This window comes from Schistocerca cancellata, chromosome 11 (assembly GCF_023864275.1).
Source record: "Schistocerca cancellata isolate TAMUIC-IGC-003103 chromosome 11, iqSchCanc2.1, whole genome shotgun sequence".
NCBI classification, from domain to species: Eukaryota; Metazoa; Arthropoda; class Insecta; order Orthoptera; family Acrididae; genus Schistocerca; species Schistocerca cancellata.
Genome location: NC_064636.1, coordinates 81,349,570 through 81,377,253, shown reverse-complemented (window position 1 = coordinate 81,377,253; position 27,684 = coordinate 81,349,570). Strand labels below are relative to the sequence as shown.

Genomic DNA, 27,684 nt, shown 5'->3' with positions numbered 1-27,684 from the left:
AGTAATTTTATTGCTATAACTGAAACCTTTCATGAGTTGTAGTAGTTTAAAATACGTTAAAATCAGCCAGTCTTTATGGTAGACACCCGCGCGTAATGGCTCAGGACCCAAAGTGTTAACGGGCAACTTACACATCTGGCAACTTGGTAAACTTTTAGTCTCAATGTGCACAATGCTGGTTCAAGAACACATTTTTCTACATGAGCAAACTATTATTTGCCCTCCCCCCTCCCTGCTCCCACCCCCTCCCCGTTTCCTTTGTTCACTTTCCCCTGTGTAAGTTTTGCAACTAATTGCGATATGCACTGCATACAAATCTTGTCCTCGTGCACTCCTCTCTGCTTGACAGTGAAAGCTGCCGCTATTAATTCTGATATGTCCTGCACAGAAATCTTATAGTTGCGGCACCTCTGGTACACCTCGCAGCTCGGTGACTCGTGCAGTGGCTTGCGTTGCTTGGACCTCACACCGGCCCTGAATGTGAAACTGAAATTCAACACAAGTTTCTATCTTCATTCATGTAGAAGAAACAGTCTTGTGAAATAGGAACTGTACACAGTGGAGTCATTGCCAGGTAGTTAGATGAAGAAAGAGTCTTCTGACAGTTTTTGAAATTTACGAGCTATGCTCTGAACAACTTTTTCTATCACATTACACTTACAAGGGAACCTCCCCATCGCAACCCCTTCAGATTTAGTTACAAGTTGGTACGGTGGATAGGCGTTGAAAAACTGAACACAGATCAATCGAGAAAACAGGAAGAAGTTGTGTGGAATTATAAAAAAAATAAGCAAAATATACAAACTGACTAGTCCATGCGCAAGATAGGCAACATCAAGGACATACAAAACTCAGTAGCGCCGTGGTCCCGTGGTTAGCGTGAGCAGCTCTGAAACGGGAGATCCTTGGTTCAAGTTTACCTCGAATGAAAAATTTTCTTTTTTTATTTTCGCAAATTTACGATCTGTCCGTTCGTTCATTGACGTATTTTTTCACTGTAATAAGTTTAGTGTCTGTGTTTTGCGGCCGCACCACAAAACCGTGCGATTAGTAGACAAAAGGACGTGCCTCTCCAATGGGAACTGAAAACATTTGATCGCAAGGTCATAGGTCAACCGATTTCTCCACAGGAATACACATCTGATATATTCTATACGACACTGGTGACGGCATGCACGTCACATGACAGGAATATGTTGTCGACCCACCTAACTTATGCTCTTGGTGAATGGGTAAAAAAGATTCTTCTACCTTGCCCGACTTAGGTTTTCTTGTGGATGTGATAATCACTCCCAAAAAAGTAATGAAAACATAAGAGTTTGTCACATAAACTGCAACAAATGAATGCAACAGTTTCACAGTCGCACAGTTTTCCCTGCGCTCTGTCAAAACATACGTTTTTCACGTTTTCAAATGTTTCCCTGTGTAGACGGTCAAATCCTGCATATGTCCAAGCAAATCTGAACATGTCCTGGAATTTTGATGAGTGAAGCGTATTATGTGTGAGTGCCTGAACTTTGATAATTGTCTGAAATTAAAAAATTAAACTTTTCACTCGAGGGTAGACTTGAACCAAGGACCCCTTGTTCCGCAGCTGCTCACGCTAACCACGGGACCACGGCAATCCTGAGCTCACGCTATCCTTGGCGTTGCATATATTTCGCATGGACTACTCAGTTTGTGTATTTTGCTTATTTTTTCATAGTTCCACACAACTTCTTCCTGTTTTCTCGATTGATCTGTGTTCAGTTTTTCAAGGCCTATCCACTGTGCCAACTTGTAACTAAATCTGAGGGAGGTGCGATGGGGAGGGTCCCTTGTTAGTAAAATTACATGGCCGACATTGCACTTAGCCACAGATTCCTTACTAAACTCGATTCTAAGTTACACTTAGCAATTATGATATTAAAGCAACAATGTATTTGGTACTTATTCTGTAGCAAGCATGATCTGAAGATTGTTCTTAATCAACTGAAACTGCTAACCACTAAGTTGTAATTTTATTTTCATCACAATCAAGACTGAGAAAAAAACAACATTAACACCATAATCGCTGTTTCACAATGGTAAACAGATGCAAAGTAATGACATTATTCACCCTGAAGCTTACCTTTCTGAAACATTCGTAGTTCAGCAACCTGGCATATGCTGATGTTCCAGCAATAATAATCTTGGGACGGAAGAGAAGTGCAGTTTTTTGCAGCATGTCATAATCTATCAGGCCGGTCTTAATATCGAGGCGATACGGCATCGACTCAAAAAAAAGTGAGGTAGCAGACACTCTCTTAGTATCTGTCATGAATCCGTGAGTCAAGCTAGAAAAAAACAGAACAAGAACAGACCATGTATATAATGACCATTCATTAAATGTCAGATAGGCACTCCACTAATCCATGAACCCGGTAAATTTACACTTATATACATCCATGCTCATAAATTAAGGATAATTGCAGAATGTGGTGCCACACAACATGGCATTACACAAATCTGGCTCTAATAGCATGGGCACATAGGGAACACACATGACACACATCTGTAAGTCCACAGTATCGGTGATAAGTTGAGAAAACTGTTTTGAAACACATGTGCTACAAAACACCACTGTTTCCTGCGCAATGTACCCCGACATCAATATGGGATATGACCACTGTGCACACGTACACAGGCCGCACAATGGGTTGGCATACTCTGGATCAGATGGTCGAGCAGCTGCTGGGGTATAGCCTTCCCCTCTTGCACCAGTGCCTGTTGCAGCTCCTGAAGTGTCGTAGGGGTTTGAAGACGTGCAGCGATACGTCAACCGAGAGCATCCCAGACGTGCTCGATGGGGTTTAGGTCTGTAGAACAGGCAGGCCACTCCATTCGCCTGATATCTTCTGTTTCGAGGTACTCCTCCACGATGGCAGCACAGTGGGGCCGTGCGTTATCATCCGTCAGGAGGAAGGTGGGACCCACTGCACCCCTGGAAAGGTGGACATACTGGTGCAAAATGACGTCCCGATACACCTTATCTGTTACAGTTCCTCTGTCAAAGACATGCAGTGGTGTACATGCACCAATCATAATCCCACCCCACACCATCGAACCACGACCTCCATACAGGTCCCTTTCAAGGACATTAAGGGGTCGGTATCTGGTTCCTGGTTCATGCCAGATGAAAACCCGGCGAGAATCACTGTTCAGACTGTACCTGGACTCGTCTGTGAACGTAACATGGGACCACTGTTCCAATGACCACGTACTGTGTTCTTGACGCCAGGCTTTAAGGGGCTCTCCTGTGATCAGGGGTCAGTGAAATGCACCTTGTAGGTCTCCGGGCAAATTAATCATGTCTGTTCAGTCTGTAGACTGTGTGTCTGGAGACAACTGTTCCAGTGGCTGCGGTAAGGTCCCGTGCGAGGCTACGTGCAGTACTCTGTGGCCGTCTGCGGGCACTGATGGTGAGATATCGGCCTTCTTGTGGTGTTGTACACTGTGGACGTCCCGTACTGTAGCGCCTGGACACGTTTCCTGTCTGCTGGAATCGTTGCCATAATCTTGAGATCACACTTTGTGGCACACGGAGGGTCCGTGCTACGACCTGCTGTGTTTGACCAGCCTCCAGTCGCCCTACCATTCTACCCCTCATAATGTCTTCAATATGTGTTCTTTGAGCCATTTTCAACACACAGTCACCATTAGCACGTGTGAAAATGTCTGCACAGTTACTCGCTACACCGTACTCTGACATGTACCAACACACCTCTGCGTATGTGGATTGCTGCCAGCAGCACCGTGCGACGACCGCAGGTCAAATGCACCGCATGGTCATACCTCCAGGTGATTTAAACTTGCAAACTGCCCACCACAGGCTTGTTTCACCAGGTATCGGCACTATCCTTAATTTATGAGCACGAGTGTACAATGCCTGAAAAGTGATATTATTTCAGTGACTACAACACTGGCCAAATTTACAAGGAACTTCAGAGTTCGAGCTAGAGATGGGAAAAACTGACTTGTTAAAACCTATTCCAGTATTTTAGTTTTGAATAACTGGTATTTTTTGGTATCTGTTTGGTCTGTTATAACAGATGATTTTCATTTTTTACTAATAACTAAGTAAAAAAAACTGAAAATCAATTAGCCATAGCAGCAGTGCTAAAATTATTCATTTTTAAATAAACCTTTTTTTTTTAAAAAAAAGGAAGTAATTTTTATTCATGAAATTTGCGCTAGCTTGAAATATTGTGTCTTGTAGAAAATGGAAAAATCATTCAGTGCTATTTTAACAACACTGCTGATAGAAATGGGCAACAAATCCATAGCATAAGGATTGGTACAGCATGACAGACAGTAATGCCCCCGTTGGTGTGTGTTGTGGCTTATAGAATGTGGGTGCAAGACATGTCGCCAGGTGGTCTATACAGTAGTTTCTGACTGTTGTCACCAGAAATCTGTTGTACTGCAGAATGGCACTGATGCTAGGCTGGAAATACACTCCTGGAAATGAAAAAAAGAACACATTGACACCGGTGTGTCAGACTCACCATACTTGCTCCGGACACTGCGAGAGGGCTGTACAAGCAATGATCACACGCACGGCACAGCGGACACACCAGGAACCGCGGTGTTGGCCGTCGAATGGCGCTAGCTGCGCAGCATTTGTGCACCGCCGCCGTCAGTGTCAGCCAGTTTGCCATGGCATACGGAGCTCCATCGCAGTCTTTAACACTGGTAGCATGCCGCGACAGCGTGGACGTGAACCGTATGTGCAGTTGACGGACTTTGAGCGAGGGCGTATAGTGGGCATGCAGGAGGCCGGGTGGACGTACCACCGAATTGCTCAACACGTGAGGCGTGAGGTCTCCACAGTACATCGATGTTGTCGCCAGTGGTCGGCGGAAGGTGCACGTGCCCATCGACCTGGGACTGGACCGCAGCGACGCACGGATGCACGCCAAGACCGTAGGATCCTACACAGTGCCGTAGGGGACCGCACCGCCACTTCCCAGCAAAATGGGGACACTGTTGCTCCTGGGGTATCGGCGAGGACCATTCGCAACCATCTCCATGAAGCTGGGCTACGGTCCCGCACACCGTTAGGCCGTCTTCCGCTCACGCCCCAACATCGTGCAGCCCGCCTCCAGTGGTGTCGCGACAGACGTGAATGGAGGGACGAATGGAGATGTGTCGTCTTCAGCGATGAGAGTCGCTTCTGCCTCGGTGCCAATGATGGTCGTATGCGTGTTTGGCGCCGTGCAGGTGAGCGCCACAATCAGGACTGCATACGACCGAGGCACACAGGGCCAACACCCGGCATCATGGTGTGGGGAGCGATCACCTACACTGGCCGTACACCACTGGTGATCGTCGAGGGGACACTGAATAGTGCACGGTACATCCAAACCGTCATCGAACCCATCGTTCTACCATTCCTAGACCGGCAAGGGAACTTGCTGTTCCAACAGGACAGTGCACGTACGCATGTATCCCGTGCCACCCAACATGCTCTAGAAGGTGTAAGTCAACTACCCTGGCCAGCAAGATCTCCGGATCTGTCCCCCATTGAGCATGTTTGGGACTGGATGAAGCGTCGTCTCACGCGGTCTGCACGTCCAGCACGAACGCTGGTCCAACTGAGGCGCCAGGTGGAAATGGCATGGCAAGCCGTTCCACAGGACTACATCCAGCATCTCTACGATCGTCTCCATGGGAGAATAGCAGCCTGCATTGCTGCGAAAGGTGGATATACACTGTACTAGTGCCGACATTGTGCATGCTCTGTTGCCTGTGTCTATGTGCCTGTGGTTGTGTCAGTGTGATCATGTGATGTATCTGACCCCAGGAATGTGTCAATAAAGTTTCCCCTTCCTGGGACAATGAATTCACGGTGTTCTTATTTCAATTTCCAGGAGTGTATTTTTACGAAGCAGCTTAGCAGTGAAGTACAATGCTCTATTTGCTTTAAAAGATCAAATATTTGTCTGTCATTTCTATGAAATAATGAAAGAGAAAGGAAACTATGGTAACAGTAATAAATTAGAAACTTAACAACATTTCATTCATAGCATACAATAAAATAAAAATTAGCTGATCTGCTGCCTGTGTCTATATAATACACCTTTATCTGCTTGCAGTCCTTGAAAACAGACAAATTAACATGAAAATGATTAATGGAAAATCTCATACAAAGATGTGAAACAAATACTAACAAAGAGATAGAGGGGCTGGCCAGTACTTACCTCATCTCAGTACAGCCGATAGATACAGAAAAAACAGAACCGAAAATTTACGTTCCTAGCTTTCGGAACAAATGTTCCTTCATCAGGGAGGAGAGAGGGGAAAGAAAGGGAAGAAGGGAAAGTGGATTCAGTAACTCACAACCCATGTTATGAAGCAACAGGGAAAGGAAAACAGAGAGAGTTGCCTTTCGTCGCCCCCCCCCTAACCTCCGTAACATCCTTGTCAAACCCTACAATATTCACAGACTACCTTCTCTACCCAGCGGTTCCTACCCCTGTAACTGACCCCGCTGCAAAATCTGCCCCATGCATCCCCCCCACAACCACCTACTCCAGCCCCATTACTGGTAAAACATACACAATTCAAGGCAGGGCCACGTGTGAAACTACCCATGTCATTTAACAGCTGACATGCCTGCACTGCACAGCCTTTTACATCGGTATGACAACAACTAACCTGGCTGAGCACATGAACGGACACAGACGAACTGTCCGCCTAGGAGATGCCCGATACCCAGTAGCGGACATGCCCTCCAGCATAATTCTAGGGACATAGGAACCTGCTACACCGTATGTGCCATTTGGCTTCTTCCACCCAACACCAGTCCCTCTGGACTGCGGAGATGGGAACTTGCACTCCGACACATCCTTTCATCCCGCCATCCCCCTGGACTGAACCTATGTTAAACAACCTCACTCCCATTTACTCTTCAGTCTTCTCCTCTTTCCCTTTCCTCTTTAGCCATTCATGCATCTTTCCATCCTACATAGTTGTGTTTATCTTTATACTGTATACCTCTTTACTTCTGTATGCATCCTCTTTGGTTTGAAGCTGGCACAGTATTTACAGTAGAATATCTTTGACTTCCCTCTGACAACCATGCCTCTATCCTTGCTACCCTCCTTGTTTTCCTTTCCCTGTTGCTTCATAACCTGTTTGCGAATGTTGAGATGGCAGAGTTAGAGAGCAACACATCTGCATTAAATTTTGCACAAATACGATGATGAGTGCTTAAGCCGTACTGGTATTACAAATGGATCACATGGTTTAAAAATGGCTGGCCAGAAGTTAAAGATGACCCCCATTCAGGATAACTTTCGACATCTACCGATGATGCTCGTGTTGAGAACATCAATGAAATTGTGTGTGTCATTCAGAGACTGAGTGACTGAGAGACTGGATAAGAATGAAATGTTTTAGTAGGAACATGTCACAAAATGCTGACACAGCTTCCTGGAATGCACTGTGTTGCTGCCAAGATTGCCCCAGGGCTCGTGGGTGGAGACCAGAAAGAGGTTTGCTTCGCAACCTCTGAAGAGCTTTTGTATCGCGCAAATGAGAATGAGATGTCCTTAAGAGAATCGTAACTGGTGACGAGACGTGGTTCTATGGTTATGATGTCTTGAACCAGCGGTGTGTTCAATCTTCGCAATGGGTCACGGTGGGTTGGGAAACATTCTCCGAGACCAAAGAAAGCTCATCAGGTCAGGACAAATGCCAAACCCATGTTGAAAGTTTTCCTTGACTCTGAAGGGTTAGTTCATCATGAATTTGTGGACAAACTGTTAATTGATGGTGCTATCGGGATGTGCTATGATGCCTGCGAGAAAATGAGAGAAGGGAATGGCCTGAAATGTGGTGAGACAATTCTTGACACTTGCATACCTACACACATTCATCCCTGTTTGTGGGTGACTATTCCACAAAAAATGAAATCAACATGCTGCTTCATTCTCTGTATTCTCCATACCTGGCCCCTGTGGACCTCTCTTTTATTTCCTGAGTTGAAAATCCCACTGACAGGACAAAGATTTGCACTGACAGATCGAAGGTGACCATGTACAATAAGTGAAAGGTAAGTGCACAAAAATTCCGTGGCCAAAGTTCCTGAATACCGTATTTACTCGAATCTAAGCTGCACTTTTTTTCCGGTTTTTGTAATCCAAAAAAGCACCTGCAGCATAGAATCGAGTGCAAAGCAAGTGCAAGTTCTGAAAAATGTTGGTAGGTGCCGCCACAACTAACTTCTGCCATCAAATATATGCAGCGCTACACAGGCATGCTTTGTAGGCACAGAGATAAATACTGGTGACAAAATCTCTGCGTCAGTAAATAAATTAAAAAAAAAAGGTGGAAGACCAGATTTTTTTTTTCGGCCCTAGTTTTGACAACTGCATTTTCATACATTATCCAACGAAGTAAATACAAATTCCGTATTGTTCATCTTCGAATTTAGCAGAATTTCAATGTACTACGAAAATCCGACTGGCAAGACTGTTGCTAATAGGAACCTGATGAAATGTGTATCACACGCAGTATTCTCTTCACCATAACAATAATATGAATATAAACATTTTGCCATGTATTCTTTCATGTTTCTTCTATCTCATTTAAATCCTGTCTGCCTAATAAACTACAAAACTAGAGTGAGACAACAGCAAACGCGGAAGAATATACATATCGCGTCATGTTTATATTCGTATTATTCTTATGCCTAATAGTGATACAGTCAGAAACGAAACACGGCAACAGACTAGATTTTTAAATCTAAGATGACTAATTTCTGTGCAGAATTTGATGTACTAAAGAAGCGGCCGCAGAAATTTTCAAACGGAGAAAAATTTCCACCTAACTCTCATTCAGAACATGTTCTATCATGCTGTTGTTGTGGTCTTCAGTCCTGAGACTGGTTTGATGCAGCTCTCCATGCTACTCTATCCTGTGCAAGCTTCTTCATCTCCCAGTACCTACTGCAACCTACGTCCTTCTGAATCTGCTTAGTGTATTCATCTCTTGGTCTCCCCCTACGATTTTTACCCTCCATGCTGCCCTCCAATACTAAATTGGTGATCCCTTGATGCCTCAGAACATGTCCTACCAACCGATCCCTTCTTCTGGTCAAGTTGTGCCACAAACTTCTCTTCTCCCCAATCCTATTCAATACTTCCTCATTAGTTATGTGATCTACCCATCTAATCTTCAGCATTCTTCTGTAGCACCACATTTCGAAAGCTTCTATTCTCTTCTTGTCCAAACTATTTACCATCCATGTTTCACTTCCATACATGGCTACACTTCATACAAATACTTTCAGAAATGACTTCCTGACACTTAAATGTATACTCGATGTTAACAAATTTCTCTTCTTCAGAAACGCTTTCCTTGCCATTGCCAGTCTACATTTTGTATCCTCTCTAATTCGACCATCATCAGTTATTTTGCTCCCCAAATAGCAAAACTCCTTTACTACTTTAAGTGTCTCATTTCCTAATCTAATTCCCTCAGCATCACCCGACTTAATTCGACTACATTCCATTATCCTCGTTTTGCTTTTGTTGATGTTCATCTTATATCATCCTTTCAAGACAGTGTCCATTCCGTTCAACTGCTCTTCCAGGTCCTTTGCTGTCTCTGACAGAATTACAATGTCATCGGCAAACCTCAAGGTTTTTATTTCTTCTCCATGGATTTTAATACCTACTCCGAATTTTTCTTTTGTTTCCTTTACTGCTTGCTCAATATACAGATTGAATAACATCGGGGATAGGCTACAACCTTGTCTCACTCCCTTCCCAACCATTGCTTCTCTTTCATGCCCCTCGACTCTTATAACTGCCATCTGGTTTCTGTACAAATTGTAAATAGCCTTTCACTCCCTGTATTTTACCCCTGACACCTTTAGAATTTGAAAGAGAGTATTCCAGTCAACATTGTCAAAAGCTTTCTCTAAGTCTACAAATGCTAGAAACGTAGATTTGCCTTTCCTTAATCTTTCTTCTAAGATAAGTCGTAAGGTCAGTATTGCCTCACGTGTTCCAGTATTTCTATGGAATCCAAACTGATCTTCCCCGAGGTCGGCTTCTACTAGTTTTTCCATTCGTTCTATCATACGCAGTCTATTATTTGGTTCTTGTTGATGAGTATCAAAGAAAGCAGCAGTGTAAGCAACAACAAATAGCAGTCTCTTGCCATTGTTTCACTAATGAGATGATTCCTCTCCTTTTTTATTTATTATTTATTTTTTTATTTTATTGTAAGTGGCGGTAGCGCATACAAAAGGCAAGCCATGCTGTGGGCAGCGACAGGCCGTAAACACATACTATCAGAATGCGACAAACAAAGCATGACGCAGTACAATAATGCATAAACCCCTAAACAAAGAAAATGGCACTTATCAGATCAAAGCACAATAAGCAATCGATTCAAACCAGACAAAGCGCGTGAAAAAGGAAGGGTACCCGTATAAATACGGATGGAGCGCTTGACGCATAGCAATGGCTACCTGGTAAAGCTTAACTGCTAATCTTACGACTCGAACCAAACTACTGTAGCTGTATCGCCATTCATTCGACCTAAATTGTGTCTCATATTACAATGGACCAACTTTGTTTCGATTTGGAGGTGCGGCCTAAAACTTCTCTCTCCCCTTGAATGTCGAGTCTCAAATTTCAGGTGCGGCTTAGATTCGGGAATTTTTTTTTCCTTTATTTTGAGTCTCATTTTTCAGGTGCAGCTTAGATTCGAGTGCGGCTTACATTCGAGTAAATACAGTAGACCTCGTAGATCTACATCTATACTCTGGAAACCACTGTGAAGTGCATGGCAAAGGGTATGTTACATTGTACTAGTTATCAGGGTTTCTTCCCATTCCATTCACATATGGAGCACAGGAAGAATGATTATCTGAATGCCTATGTGTGTGCTGTAATTATTCTAATCTTATTCTCACATTCGCTATTGAGTTATATGTAGGGGGTTGCGGTATTTTCCTATTGTCATCAATTAAAGCAGGCTCTTGAAACTTTGTTAACCCTCTAGTGGCCGTGCATAGTGTGCACCAACCACAAAGAAAACTGTTTTGGAGCATTCCTTTGTCGTTTCATAATTGTGAGCCCATATCTATTCCTTCATTACTGCTTCATTTAACACAGTGGTAAATTGTCTTCTCATACAGCTGAGTGAGCGACAGTAATATAAAATAAACAGCAAGGTAGGTGAGAAAGAAACTTACATTCCTTACAAGAAAATGACCCAGATTACAAGCTAGCATCACAATTCCACACTTAGGCAGTCGTCTCCAGATTATTAGTAATTGAATAAGCACCTATCTGGGACCTGATGTAAATGTGCTGTTCAATGCTTTGAGCGGGTTATTACTACAAGATAACACTTGTATGCAGCAACAGTGTGACATAATGAACAGGTTATTTTATTATTGTTTAATTAAACAGTGATTTAGTGTATATTATGGTAGTTCATTTTATTGTTGTTTATTTAAACTAAGATGAAACTGTGATTTTGCTCATACATGTTTACCTTGGTAACAGAAAGGCAGTTATTCTTTGTAGGTGTAAAAGGTATGCCACACGCCCACTCTTGTTATGAAAAGCGGAGTGCCCACTCAAAGGTTAATAAACTATCTCGAGATAGTTTACGTCTGTCTACAAGAGTCTTCCAGTTCAGTTCCTTCAGTATCTCTGTGATACTCTCCCATAGATCAAACAAAACTGTGGCCATTCATGCTGTCCTTCTCTGTGTATGTTTGATATCCCCTATTAGTCCTATTTGATATGCGTCCCATATACTTGAGTAACATTCTAGAACTGGTTGCATGATTGGTTTGTAAGCTGTCTTCTTTGTAGAGTGATTGCACTTCCCCACTATTCTACCAATAAACCTAAGTCTACCACCTGCTTTGCCCATGACTTAGCCTCTGTGATCATTTCCTTCCATATACACCCAAGTGTCTGTATGAGTTGGCCAATTCCAGTTGTGACTCACTGATATTATAATCATAGGAAACTACGAGGGTGACTCAAATGAAAACCTTAAATTTGTAGTAACAAATCGAAATTTCACGCCGTTATCCTGTAAGTTGGTAAGCGTGCTACAGACAGCGTGCAGAATGGCCTGTAGGTGGCAGCATAGTGCAGATGCACACACACCGTCGCAGTATCAGTATAAAGATGGCCGCCCCACTTGCGACTCAACCCAGGGAAGAACAGCATTCTGTTATTCGGTTTTTGCGTAGTGAAGGTGTGAAACATATTGAAATTCATCGACGAATGAATGCATGTTTGTCACAGCAGCAAGTCTATGAATAGAGTAGTAAGTTCGCAAATGGTGTGACTTCAGTGGAAGATGCTCCTCGTCCAGGTCAGACACAACGAGTTGTGACTCCACAGAACAATGCAGCAGTTGAAGCCATAGTGAAGGGAAACTGCCGACTGACACTGAATGACACTGCAGCGTGTTTACAGATTAGTCGTGGGTCAGCACACCACATTGTGCACGATGTGCTCCAGTTTCACAAAGTGTCTGCAAGATGGGAGCCACGGCAGCTGACTCCTGAAATGAGAGAACGACTTGTTGATCCTTGTGAAGAGCTTCTTCGGCACTTCGAATGAGAAGGTGATGGCTTCCTTGCAAGAATCGTTACTGGGGACGAAACCTGGGTTTGCTTCCACCAACCGGAAACGAAGAGAGCGAGCAGGGAATGGCACCATTCCTCATCACCAGAACTAAAGAAGTTTCGAACAGAACCGTCAGCAGGGAAGGTTACGGTGACTCTCTTTTGGGACGAAAAAGGTGTCATTTTGGAGCATTACATGCCTAGATGAACCACTGTCACCAGTGCATCATACACAGATCTCCTAAAAAATCATCTGCGGCCTGCAAACAAATCAAAGCGACGTGGATTGCTGTCAGCAGGTGTCCTTTTGCAAGGCCCCACACTGCCCATACAACAGTTGCAACAATCACAAACCTGCATTTTTAGTGTCTTCCTCATCCACCATACTCACCGGACCTTGCCCCAAATGATTTCCATATGTTTGGACCACTCAAAGACGCAATGGGAGGAAAGAAGTTCCGCTCTGATGAAGAGGTACGGCACGCGGTGCACGGGTGGTTGCGCGGACTACCAAAGGAATTTTTTTCTAAAGGAATTTATGCACTTTGTAAGCGCTGGAGGACTTGCATTGAGCGTGGGGGAGATTATGTTGAAAAGTGATACAGCTTTGCACCACTTCTGCGCAATAAATAATGTTTTAAAAAATATTTAAGTTTTTCGTTTGACTCACCCTCGTACACTTCTGTGTTTTGTGACATGCACAGTTTTACATTTCTGAACATTTAAAGCAAGTTGCCAGTCTTTGCAACCCCTGATACCTTATCATGATCTGACTGAATATTTATGCAGATTCTTTCAGACAGTACTTCATTATAGACAACTGCATCATCTGCAAGAAGTCTGAGGTTACATTTAATATTGTCTGCAGTGTCATTAATATACAACATTAACAGCAGGCGTCCCAACACACTTCCATGGGATACACCGGAAGTTACTTCTACATCTGACAATGACTCTCCAACCGAGATAACATGCTGTTTCCTCCCTACCAAAAAGTCCTCAACCCGGTCACAAATTTCACTTGATACACCATACGATTGTACTTTCGACAATAAATGTAGGTGCGGTAGTGAGCCAAACAGGTCACCCTACAAATATTAATAATCCCAAGATTCGACCAGCTCGGCAAATGCAGATCCACCAATTCTGTGAGAAGCTGGTACAAGAAAAAAAAAAATTCCCGGATTTTTTCCGGATTTCCCGGTTAAAAACACAATTTCTCCTGGATGAAATTACGTATAAAGCGGGTGAAAATACATCCGTGTTAAGTAACAGTATACTTTCCCTCGGAGCTGTAAAACCTATCAGTCCTTTGAATCTTAAAGGTCTTATACCGGCGGAGGACGTAGCAGCACTTTAGGAAACGAAATCCAGGAAAAACAATGCGTTTGGAAAGTTGTTTGATGCGAGACAATATGCACAGAGTTTATTTTCGTGTTGCTGAAGTATATACACAAATTCCACAAATTACAGCACGGTAGCTTCCGAAACTCTAAAATAGAGATTGTGTTGGGCGATGCACTTTTGTCAGACAGTCATAGCTCATGTCACGTGACCTCGCTAGCGAATGACGGCAGTTATTCAGAGCACGAGGCCTACGAGAAAGACAGGCCGCGGTGCATACGTTACGAAGGTAGGCCGAGCTCGCTCAATTCAGCAAAGTGCGTTTCTACACCGGTTAACTCGTAAGCAGATGTGTATGTACGAACGAGAATTGCATCCTCTATTGGCATCCACTGTTATTAGTCCTACAATGATAGGAAGTCCGTAGGCCTACTAAAAGGCTCTAATTTGGCAATTAAAATCGTGCCAAAATGATTATCAGTTGCTTAGAAAAGTCGAAGTGTTCTGGCATGAAGGGACTTGTGACATTGCTCAGTAACACATTAGGCACATTTTTGTGAAGGTCAATGGAACTTTTTGCCATAGATTGCATAATTTTTTATCTATGAAAGAGCAACATTAAATATGAAAACTAACTTGAAGCTCGGTCTTTTCTTAGTGTGTGTTACACGTTAAGTCATATCAAATACAAATATGCCATTAAATTTTAAATAGTGGCATAAATGACTTATCCTCTGGGCCCGACATTTTTCAAATGGCTGATCCTCAAAGTGTTACGTTTTGAATGAGAGTTATAACGCCCCGTGATTTAAGAAATGCACTGCACATTCTCACACGTAACATAAATCATCTTGCGTGGAAATTTACTTCGAAAGCCACTATTCCTAATAATTTCTGGTGATCTGTTAGAAATGTAAACAATTGTGACATCACTTTCATCGAATGCATGTTAGTTGTTATGGACGTACTGCATAATCTTTGACCTAAATCCTTTGACACTATTTACCCATTTTCTATGCAACTGAACTTTTATTTTGGTGTTATTCTGTGATTTGTGTTTCATTGCTGCAATATTATTTAGCAGTATTGGACTAAAGTTCTTTGTCAGCGTATCAGATCTTACACGTCACACCTACAAAACTTTAACTGCAATCTAAAACAACGAAAAATCCCGGAATTCTAAAAAATTCCCGGGTTTTTCCCGGAATTCCCGGATGTCCCGGGCCGTATACACCCTGTGGTAACAGTGTCTCACACGAGCATGTGACATCTCCATGTCATTCACTGTGATCACTGATGTACCTTCACTCACAATGCACACAATTTCAAAGATGGCACATCCATACAGTTCAGAGGCCTGCTTACAAAGGCCACTTGGGTAGGCCCCATGATGCACTCTGGTCAGCCGCCAGAGAAACAGTATTATTTAAGCAATTGTAAATGAGTGCTCGGCCAATTCTGTTACTGTTGTCCAGTCAATGCTTTAAGTGCTATGCACAACCTGCACTTCATTGTATCTTACAGGTTGCTCTATAACAGGGGTGGGCAGGAATCCTGCACGTGTGCGGTGCACTTGCTCGTGTGCACTTAATAGGAGTTCTGTGTGCACACAAGGGCAAGCTGGTCACCTGCTCTCTCCCCTCCCCACCACACCCTCTCCGCTCCTTCCTCTGTAATGCGTTTTGTTTCCTGGCCTGCTTTATTGAATGAAGGAATAAGGTTAGTATGAGTGCTTGAAAGAAATCATGGTTTGAAAGAGTACCTATTACCTACGATATGTTGTATTTAATTATCACAGGTGGAGTTTACAATACGTTTAATGTCTGGAACAAAATTTCTACATACACACAAACGCAAAGAGTTACGTAAATTTCCATCACTGATGTTTGCTCTTAACGGAGACTTATTAATTTTGATAAAAGAAAAAAAAATATCTCACAAACATATGTCGAACCGAACATATTATCTTCGCGGCTTCACGATGGAGACGAGGAAACTCTTGCTGCGGAAAGTCGTTTGACAAAAGGAACTTGTCTCTCAAACGAGAATTACACAGTGGATCTATTAATTCCATTTGCAAATTGGGCTGAATATCATCTACAGAAACAACTTTGAACACGGCTGACGTTTGCAGCAAACGTATACACAAATTTGAAAAATACATAAAAATCAGCCAAACGGTTGCATAGCTTTTCTATACACCTTGACCAGGTTTCGTCACCTATAAGGGTGACTTCATCAGAAGGTAAGGTAATTACCTAAAATGAATATGTCAGATTAAATATCTTATCTAATAAAAGTTGACATAATGTAAACAAGTGTAAAACAAATAGTACTTACACGAAGAACATATCGTCCAAGATGTACAGTGATTTAAGAGCTGAGTTGCTCAAGTCATACATTAAAATAATCTACAGAGACAGAAAATTGTCTTGAGAACCATTCAAAAGCTTGGGATAAATATGATATATCCTCAAATCGCCTGAGAAATTCCTCTTTTATTGCAGTAAGTACGGTAACATATTCTTCACAATTCTGTTCTCACACAGTAGACAGAGTAGGGTAATGCACTGCGTTCCCTGACAAGAGCTGTCGTTCCCACAGCTCAAGCTTGCACCTTTTCAGCTATTTCACAAATTAGCTGATTTTCTCCTTGCTAACTTGTGTTCAGTGCATTCATGTGCCTGGTAATTTCCACTAAAAAGGCTGGCAACCCACTCTGAATCTTCTAACTGTCCTTTAAAAACTGGTTTTTTGGTACTCTCAGCTCAAAAAATCTTTTGAGTACAATACCGCAGCTAAGCCAGTGGACTTCACTGTGATATGGTATGTCACCGTACTCTTCCTGAATTTCAGTTAAATATGTGTGAAACTGTCTATGTGTAGGCCTGTGCGATCTCAAATAATTAACTGCCTGAATAACCACTTGCATGACGTCCCCCAATTTTGATGATTTGGCACAGAGTAGTTCTTGATGCAAAACGCAGTGGATGCTGTACAATTATTCTTCTGTGTGCTGTAGCTTTTCTCTTAGTAATCCAACAAATCCCATTTGTTCCCCTTTCCTTGCAGGTGCTCTGTCTGTTGTTACTGAGACCAAACGTCCCAAGTTTCAGCCATCTGAATCGACAGCTTCTTCAATGGCTTTCAGGATGTCGGCGCTGGTGGTCGTGCTTTTTAAAGATATATCTAAAAAATCCTCTGTTATGTGCAGAGCAGTATCCACACCGCGGGCATAAATCACTAATTGCGCAGTGTCTGAAATATCTGTGGACTCGTCAAGTGTGATGGAAAATGCAATAAAGTCCTGCACTGCATTCCTTAATTGACAGTAAACTTCACCTGCCATGGCACTTATGCGATGACTTACAGTGCACCGAGAAAGAGTGGTGGCCGAACGGTTCTAGGCACTTCAGTCTGGAAGCGCGCGACTGCTACAGTTGCAGGTTCGAATCCTGCCTCGGGCATGGATGTGTGTGATGTCCTTAGGTTAGCTAGGTTTAAGCAGTTCTAAGTTCTAGGCGACTGGTGACCTTAGATGTTGAGTCCCATAGTGCTCAGAGCCATTTGAACCATTTGAGAAAGAGTGATAGCTCGAAAGCGATTTGCATTCAGTGGGCAAAGTAAATCAGCAGCATCATTGATGCACTCCTTTATAAACTCACCTTCAGCTAATGGTTTTTCAGCTCTCGCTATATTAAGCACAACATAACTTGCACGTACCGCTGGGCTATCATTGTCGTCCTGAAAAACTGAAAACACTGCTCCATAAAATGTTAAATCAGTTAGATGGGAGATATGACGAAAGAAGGTCGCAGATCTCTCGTGACAACAGCAACTTATGTCAGATTCATCTAGTATCGTCAGATCGCTCTTCTTAAGCTCAGTCAATTTCCCCATCCGCTCAGAATCCGACAATAAATTGTACTCGTCCTTGGGAAATTTATTATAATAGCATTCAATACTAAACTTCCACTGACCAGCAAGGATACTGCCACATATTAAACATTTCGAATTTTCACGTTTTTGCACAAAGAAAAAATGATTCTCCCAGTCCTTTTTTAAAAGATAGCAAACCTCCACTTCTCAGTTTCCTTGATTCACTCTGCATATTCGGTTATTGAAATACAATGTTCACTACGTAGTGGAACGTCCGCAGCCTAGCCTGGCACTACACTGCCGCAACCTGCCGGCTGTCGTCACAGCCCCGGTCGACGACTGCACGCGAGCAGCACACGTGCAGCGCTGTGTGCTCGTCAGCCGCGAGCAACGGTTGCCCGCCCCTGCTCTATAAAGTACTATGTTCCATAAACCATGTTTCTTCTTGCTACAGCAAACATGGTGACAAGTGATGGACACATTTTCTCTACGTGCCAGTGTCAGTGCTAAGTCACCCGACAAACACCTCAGAGGAAGAAATTCTCCAATATATCATTGCCCAGCAGCAAGCTTTTGCAGAATGACAACAGGCTCTTGCCACTGCTCTCAATTGAGTGGTGTCTGGGTGTTCTCAGCAAGTTTCTCTCCCATCAAAGCAACTGTAATCTTTTCCAGTATATGATGAATTGGCTGAAGACTGGGACTCCTACAAGATACGGTTACAGCAAAATTTTCAGTTTTTTGTGTGGGCAATGAAAACATATATAGGGCTTTAGTTCTTACAGGCTTTTGCAGTGCATTCACCAGGTGTTATGCCAGGCCTTTGCAAGAACCGGCCAGCTTATCATTTGATGGAATTTGCAAGCTCCTCCAGCTTATTACTGTGACAGAACACTTCATTGTGAGATGTGTAGAATTTTACCATCATTAGAATTTCCCAAACCTACGAGGGACATTTGAGAAGTTGTTGTTGTTGTTGTTGTTGTGGTCTTCAATCCTGAGACTGGTTTGATGCAGCTCTCCAAGCTAATCTATCCTGTGCAAGCTCCTTCATCTCCCAGTAACTACTGCAACCTACATCCTTCTGAATCTGGTTAGTGTATTCATCTCTTGGTCTCCCTCTACGATTTTTACCCTCTACGCTGCCTTCCAATGCTAAATTTGTGATCCCTTGATGTTTCAAAACATGTCCTACCAACCGATCCCTTCTTCTAGTCAAGTTGTGCCACAAACCCCTCTTCTCCCCAATTCTATTCAATACCTCCTCATTAGTTGTGTGGCCTACCCATCTAACCTTCATCATTCTTCTGTAGCACCACATTTCAAAAGCTTCTATTCTCTTCTTGTCTAAACTATTTATCGTTGACGTTTGACTTCCATACATGGTTACGCTCCATACAAATAATTTCAGAAACAACTTCCTGACACTTAAATCTATACTCGAGGTTAACAAATTTCTCTTCTTCAGAAACGCTTTCCTTGCCATTGCCAGTCTACATTTTATATCCTCTCTACTTCGACCATCATCAGTTATTTTGCTCCCCAAATAGCAAAACTCCTTTACTACTTTAAGTGTCTCATTTCCTAATCTAATTCCCTCAGCATCACCCGACTTAATTCGTCTACATTCCATTATCCTCGTTTTGCTTTTGTTGATGTTCATCCTATATATCCTCCCTTCAAGACACCATCCATTCCGTTCAACTGCTCTTCCAAGTCCTTTGCAGTCTCTGACAGAATTACAATGTCATCAGTGAACCTCAAAGTTTTTATTTCTTCTCCATGGATTTTAATACCTACTCCGAATTTTTCTTTTGTTTCCTTTACTGCTTGCTCAATATACAGATTGAACAATATTGGGGAGAGGCTACAACCCTGTCTCACTCTCTTCCCAACCACTGCTTCCCTTTCATGCCCCTCGACTCTTATAACTGCCATCTGTTTTCTGCACAAATTGTAAATAGCCTTTCGCTCCCTGTATTTTACCCCTGCCACCTTCAGAATTTGAAAGAGAGTATTCCACTCAACATTGTCAAAAGCTTTCTCTAAATCTACAAATGCTAGAAACGTAGGTTTGCCTTTCCTTAATCTTTCTTCTAAGATAAGTCGTAAGGTCAGTATTGCCTCACGTGTTCCAGTATTTCTAAGGAATCCAAACTGATCTTCCCCGAGGTCGGCTTCTACGAGTTTTTCCATTCGTCTGTAAAGAATTCGTGTTAGTATTTTGCAGCTGTGACTTATTAAACTGATAGTTTGGTAATTTTCACATCTGTCAACACCTGCTTTCTTTGGGATTGGAATTATTATATTCTTCTTGAAGTATGAGGGTATTTCGCCTGTCTCATACATCTTGCTCACCAGATGGTAGAGTTTTGTCAGGACTGGCTCTCCCAAGGCCATCAGTAGTTCTAATAGAATGTTGTCTATTCCGGGGGTCTTGTTTCGACTCAGGTCTTTCAGCGCTCTGTCAAACTCTTCATGCAGTATCATATCTCCCATTTCATCTTCATCTACATCCTCTTCCATTTCCATAATATTGTCCTCAAGAAAATCACCCTTGTATAGACCTTCTATATACTCCTTCCACCTTTCTGCTTTCCCCTCTTTGCTTAGAACTGGGTTTCCATCTGAGCTCTCGATATTCATACAAGTGGCTCTCTTTTCTCCAAAGCTCTCTTTAATTTTCCTGTAGGCTGTATCTATCTTACCACTAGTGAGATAAGCCTCTGCATCCTTACATTTGTCCTCTAGCCATGCCTGCTTAGCCATTTTGCACTTCCTGTTGATCTCATTTTTGAGACGTTTGTATTCCTTTTTGCCTGCTTCATTTACTGCATTTTTATATTTTCTCCTTTCATCAATTAAATTCAATATTTCTTCTGTTACCCAAGGATTTCTATTAGCCCTCGTCTTTTTACCTACTTGATCCTCTGCTGCTTTCACTACTTCATCCCTCAGAGCTACCCATTCTTCTTCTACTGTATTTCTTTCCCCCATTCCTGTCAGTTGTTCCCTTATGCTCTCCCTGAAACTCTCTACAACCTCTGGTTCTTTCAGTTTATCCAGGTCCCATCTCCTTAAATTCCCACCTTTTTGCAGTTTCTTCAGTTTCAATCTGCAGTTCATAACCAATAGATTGTGGTCAGAATCCACATCTGCCCCAGGAAATGTCTTACAATTTAAAACCTGGTTCCTAAATCTCTGTCTTACCATTATATAATCTATCTGATACCTTTTAGTATCTCCAGGATTCTTCCAGGTATACAACCTTCTTTTATGATTCTTGAACCAAGTGTTGGCTATGATTAAGTTATGCTCTGTGCAAAATTCTACAAGGCGGCTTCCTCTTTCATTCCTTCCCCCCAATCCATATTCACCTACTATGTTTCCTTCTCTCCCTTTTCCTACTGACGAATTCCAGTCACCCATGACTATTAAATTTTCGTCTCCCTTCACTACCTGAATAATTTCTTTTATCTCGTCATACATTTCATCTATTTCTTCATCATCTGCAGAGGTAGTTGGCATATAAACTTGTACTACTGTAGTAGGCATGGGCTTTGTGTCTTTCTTGGCCACAATAATGCGTTCACTATGCTGTTTGTAGTAGCTAACCCGCACTCCTATTTTTTTATTCATTATTAAACCTACTCCTGCATTACCCCTAATTGATTTTGTATTTATAACCCTGTAATCACCTGACCAGAAGTCTTGTTCCTGCTGCCACTGAACTTTACTAATTCCCACTATATCTAACTTTAACCTATCCATTTCCCTTCTTAAATTTTCTAACCTACCTGCCCGATTAAGGGATCTGACATTCCACGCTCCGGTCCGTAGAACTCTAGTTTTCTTTCTCCTGATAAAGACATCCTCTTGAGTAGTCCCCGCCTGGAGATCCGAATGGGGGACTATTTTACCTCCAGAATATTTTACCCAAGAGAATGCCATCATCATTTAACCACACAGTAAAGCTGCATGACCTTGGGAAAAATTATGGCTGAAGTTTCCCCTTTTTTATTTTTTGACATAGCCTCCTTTTAGACTTATACACTTCGTCCAGTGCTGTTCTAATTGATGATCCCTTCCGAATAATAGGAATTGTCCAAGTCTGCAAAATAGGTATTAGTTGCTGCAATCACATCCTTGTTTGAATTAAATCTTTGTCCTGCCAGTCATTTCTTCAAATTGGGGAACAAATAGTAGTCCGAGGGAGCCAAGTCTGGAGAATAGGGGGGATGTGAAAGGAGTTGGAATCCTATTTCCATTAATTTTGCGACCACAACTGCTGAGGTGTGTGCTGGTGCGTTGTCGTTATTGAAAAGGACTTTTTTGCGGTCCAATCGCCTGCATTTTTCTTGCAGCTCGGTTTTCAAATGGTCCAATAACGATTAATAATACACACCTGTAATAGTTTTACCCTTTTCCAGATAGTCGATGAGGATTATCCCTTGCGAATCCCAAAAGACACTCACCATAACCTTTCTGGCCAAAGGAATGGTTATTCGCCTTTTTTGGTGCAGATTCTCTCTTGGTAACCCATTGTTTAGACTGTTCTTTGGTCTCAGGAGTATAGTAATGTATCCATATTTCATCCACAGTGACAAAACGATGCTTAAAGTCCTGCGGATTCTTCCTGAACAGCTGCAAACCATCCTTGCAACACCTCACACGATTCCGTTTTTTGTCAAGCGTGAGCAATTGCAGAACCCATCTTGCGAATAGCTTTCTCATGTCCAAATGTTTATGCAAAATATTATGTACCCTTTCATTCGAGATGCCCACAGCACTAACAATCTCTCGCACCTTCACTCTTCCGTTATCCATCACCATATCACGGATTTTATCAATGATTTCTGGAGTCGTAACCTCCACAGCATGTCCAGATTGTTCAGCATCACTTGTGCCCATATGGCCACTCCAAAAATTTTGAAACCACTGATAAATTGTTCTAATCAAAGATGCAGAGTCACCGTAATGTTTATCAAGCTTCTCCTTAGTCTCCTGAGGCATTTTGCCTTTCATAAAGTAATGTTTAATCACCACCCAAAATTCGTTTTCGTCAATTTTTTGATAATCACTCGACTTCCTTGATTCACACGAATGCCAAACACAAAGAAATAGACCAATATGGCTGAAACTTGGTGTGTGTTTTTTCTAAATATGCTATTAACTAAACATGACCTCGATACGAGCCGGTGGTGCCATCTCTTGCACTCTGCAAGGACTTTCCAAATTCCCCTCATATAAGACAAAGCCTTGGCAGCAGAATTTCATGTGTTGAGCCATCATTGTAAATTTGACACTAGTACCCATCACAAATTCTACTGCGATCACACGATGAGCGATATTATTATTCGTCTGGTCCCTGACAGGGAAGCCCACAAAAAAGCACATCAATGTGAGGTTGTATTCAATATAGCACTGTTCTGAAGTGTCACAGGCCTCAGGTGATGAGATTGCTGGATGGGGAGAGGTACTGGAAGTTGGTCACTCAACCTCTGTTATGGAAATGTCTTCAGCCTCACTGTCACTCACACATTCAATGAATGTGACAGCGAAATCTGCAGTTGATCCTACTGCCATATCTACATTTAGTGTCAACTGCTCCTACTTACATTCATTTTTGTCTTCTAGAAAGTGCTGGAAATTTTTATTGTTATCGCCAACCTTTTGTACAGCAGCAGCTCACATAACTTGCTGATGACAAATTTTTCCAAAGTAGGATAATGAATCTTGTTGTTGTTGTTGTTGTTGCTGCTGCTGCTGCCATTGCTGCTGTATTGAGAAATGAGAGACTTAATTTTTTATCTACACTCATGCTCATAAATTAAGGGCGATGCATTTGATCTGCGGTCGTCGCACGGTGGCGCTGGCAGCAGCCCACATACGCAGAGGTGTGTTGGTGCATGTCAGAGTACGGTGCAGCGAGTAAGTGTGCAGACGTTTTCAGATGTGCTGATGGTGACTGAGTGTTGAAAATGGCTCAAACAACACATATTGATGACGTTATGAGGGGCAGAATACTAGGGCGACTGGAGGCTGGTCAAACACAGCAGGTCGTAGCACGGGCCCTCTGTGTGCCACAAAGCGTGATCTCAAGATTACAGCCATGATTCCAGCAGACAGGAAACGTGTCCAGGCGCTACAATACGGGACGTCCACAGTGTACAACGCCACAAGAAGACCGATATCTCACCATCAGTGCCCGCAGACGGCCACGGAGTACTGCAGCTATCCTCGCTCGGGACATTACCGCAGTCACTGGAACAGTTGCCTCCAGACACACAGTCTACAGACGACTGAACAGACACGGTTTATTCACTCGGAGACCTGCAAGATGCATTCCACTGACCCCTGGTCACAGGAGAACCCGTAATGCTTGGTGTCAAGAACACAGTACACAGTCATTGGAACAGTGGTCCCAGGTTATGTTCACGGACGAGTCCAGGTATAGTCTGAATAGTGATTCTCACCGTGTTTTCATCTGGCGTGAACCAGGAACCAGGTACTGACCCCTTAATGTCCTTGAAAGGGACCTGTATGGAGGTCGTGCTTTGATGGTATGGGGTGGGATTATGATTAGTGCACGTACACCCCTGCAGGTCTTTGACAGAGGATCTGTAACAGGTCAGGTGTATCAGGACGTCATTTTGCACCAGTATGTCCCACCTTCGTCCTGACGGATGATATCGCACGGCCCCACCAAGCTGCCATCATGGAGGAGTACCTTGAAACAGAAAATATCAGGCGAATGGTGTGGCCTGCCTGTTCTCCAGACCTAAACCCCACCGAGCACATCTGGGATGGTCTCGGTCAACGTATCGCTACACATCTTCAAACCCGTACAACATTTCATGAGCTCCGACAGGCACTGGTGTAAGAATGGGAGGCTATACCCCAGCAGCTGATCAACCACCTGATCCAGAGTATGCCAACCCGTTGTGCAGCCTGTGTACGTGTGCATAGTGATCATATCCCATACTGATGTCGGGGTACATGCGCAGGAAACATTGGCCTTTTGTAGCACATGTGCTTCAGGACGGTTTTCTCAACTTATCACCAATCCATGGACTTACAGATCTGTGTCATGTGTGTTCCCTATGTGCCTATGCTATTGACGCCAGTTTTGTGTAGTGCCACATTGTGTGGCACCACATTCTGCAATTATCCTTAATTTATGAGCATGAGTGTACATCACTGCTGATGGTGTGAAGCAACACTTTTTTTAAAGGAGACGTGCTTCTTTTTAATATTTTATAGCCATGACATCAACATCCCAGAGGCCTTCCTCTGCTTCACAGAGTGTGACAAATTTATAAATTTTACTTCTTCTCCATTCCATTTCGTGAAGAAACACACAAAGACAAATTGCAACACTACAAATGGAGCAAAGGCAAACAATAGCACTGTGTAATGGCATCTAAATGCAGTGCAGTAACAATATTACTTCAGAAACTACCTGGCAGAATAAAATTGTGTGCTGGACTGAGACTCGAATTCGGGACCTTTGCCTTGCGCGGGCAAGTGCTCTACCAACTGAGCTACCCAAGCACGACTCCCGCCCCCTCCTCACAGCTTTACTTCCACCAGTACTTCGTCTCCTACTCGTGCTTGGGTAGCTCAGTTGGTAGAGCATTTACCCACGGAAGGCAAAGGTTTCATATCAGCGCATACTCCGCTGCAGAGTGAAAATTTCAATCTGGAAACGTTACTTCAATCTGTACCGACTCAGCTTTGGAACACTGGTTCAGTGTTGCCAAGACATTGGAAACAAGTTGTTAACATCAGTATTTCAGTACTAGCCATGAACAATGTTACAGAACATGTTTCGTACTCAGTGTAAATGTGTCTTTAGCAGGCCATGGTACAAAATCATTCTTACACGGGTTTACAGTGTGCTCAGAAAGAAAATCTTTACAATGTATGAAACATTTAGTAGCATATGATTAGTGAAAAGTAAACAATACACAATACCTTTCTTGGGAGGGTGGAGGGAGTGGGATGGGGGGGGGGAGAAGAAGATGATGATGAAGAAGAAGAAGATGAAGAAGAAGCAGAAGAAAAGAGAGTGGGGCAATTATAAAATGTCTGTTTCTGTATTTTTTAAGTAAATCCCGTATCTCTGTAATTAAGGCAATTGATTCATTACAATTAAAGACAACTGATAATACCCTGCCAGAAAAAAGATGTTGATTGTGATTTGCTGTGAGCATATGCCACAGTTTCAATGTCGCCTGCCAACAGATAGCATGGTGGCATTGGCTACCAGAGCATTATCTGTGTGTATCGTTTAATAAGAATTTCTAACAGCCAGAAGGCTCAGTGTGGTGCAAACATGTTAAGCAAGCAGGTAACCATGCAGAGATGCACTTGTGCTTCCTACAGGCAAATGAGAGCTTGAAATGGGTCAAATTGTGGCCTTTTGAGCAGCAGAATTGTCCTTTTGGAGAACTGCTACTCAAGTTGGATGTGCTACTTCAGATGTCCAAATATGCTGGTATCAGTGGTCACATGAACATTCTCACACCCATATACAAGGTTCTGGATGTCCACGTAGCACAGACATTTGACAGGATTGTTGCACTGTAAGGGCAGCAGTGGCAGATAGTATAGCTACCACAACACAGATAGAGGGCTGATGATGATGATGATGATGATGATGATGATGATGATGATGATAATGATGGCATGTGACGAGAGGCTCCCGTCGGGTAGACCTCTCGCCTGGAGCAAGTCTTTCAATTTGATGCCACTTCAGGGACTTGCGCGTCAATGGGGATGAAATGATGATGATTAGGACAACGCAACACCCAGTGCCTGAGCGGAGAAAATCTCCGACCCAGCCGGGAATCAAACCCAGGCCCTTAGGATTGACAGTCCGTCACGCTGACCACTCAGCTATCGGGATAGAGGGCTTGTGAGCCGAGACGTGTCAACACAAACTGTTGCGAATGAGTTATTAGCAGTGGGACTAGGGGCAGACACAACTCAAGGCCTTCTTCCACTGAAAAACAGCATTGACATGCACAGCTCGACTGGTGCCATCACAGGATCACTCAGAATATCACATGTGACGATCATTTGCACGGACGACGTAGACTTGGTCACTGCTGTCTTGTAGAATGCATTTGTCCAAGACACAATGGCCCCATCCCAGGCCTTACGGGGTGCGATAAGCTACAACTCTCATTAACCTCAGGTGTTTCTGGGAGGGTAACCAGTGCTCGGTACATGCAGAATGCTGTTAGACCCATTCTTTTGACGTTCTTGCGATAGGAAGGTGATGTGTTGTTCCAAGAGATAATACTCACCCGTGATTGCCCGTCAAACTTGACGCGCTCTGCAAGACGTGCACCAACTCACCTGGCCAGCACGATCTTTAGACTTGTCTCCAGTCGAGCACGTGTGGGATGTGAAGGAACAAAATGTGACTCGTGCTACTCGTCAATAGACAACTCTTACAGAACTACATGAGCAGGTCGAGCAGGTGAGTTATAATGTATCCCAGGGCAGTATTCACCGTCTGTAAGAGCGAGGGGATGCCAAGGTCAGCGCCTGCATTGCCAACCTCCGAGACTACACTACATAACTAACATGTGTATTTCAGCACGGGTCCACACTTGATATGTCAAAACCACTAGAGCTATTGATCTGTAAATTTACTCATTTCATTTACTCCGTATGCACTGTCGTAACAACAATTGGAAACCTCCAAAATGGTGTGCTACAGTTTTTCCGCCAGTACAATTGGCACCCATGACATAGCCCACAGCTGTCACAGTGGGTTCGATTAATATAGCAGGTCGCAGGGTAGCCCAGATGAA

The 27,684-nt window shown here is 43.1% G+C and overlaps 1 protein-coding gene across 1 annotated transcript in view; it reads right to left on the bottom strand.

Moving 5' to 3' along the window:
- Positions 1 to 27,684, bottom strand: part of LOC126108232 (serine hydroxymethyltransferase, mitochondrial-like) — a 205,713-nt gene that overhangs the window by 92,850 nt on the left and 85,179 nt on the right. The window contains exon 5 of the mRNA XM_049913463.1: positions 2,111 to 2,315. Coding sequence (XP_049769420.1) covers positions 2,111 to 2,315 — 205 coding nt within the window. The remainder of the gene's footprint in view (positions 1 to 2,110; positions 2,316 to 27,684) is intronic.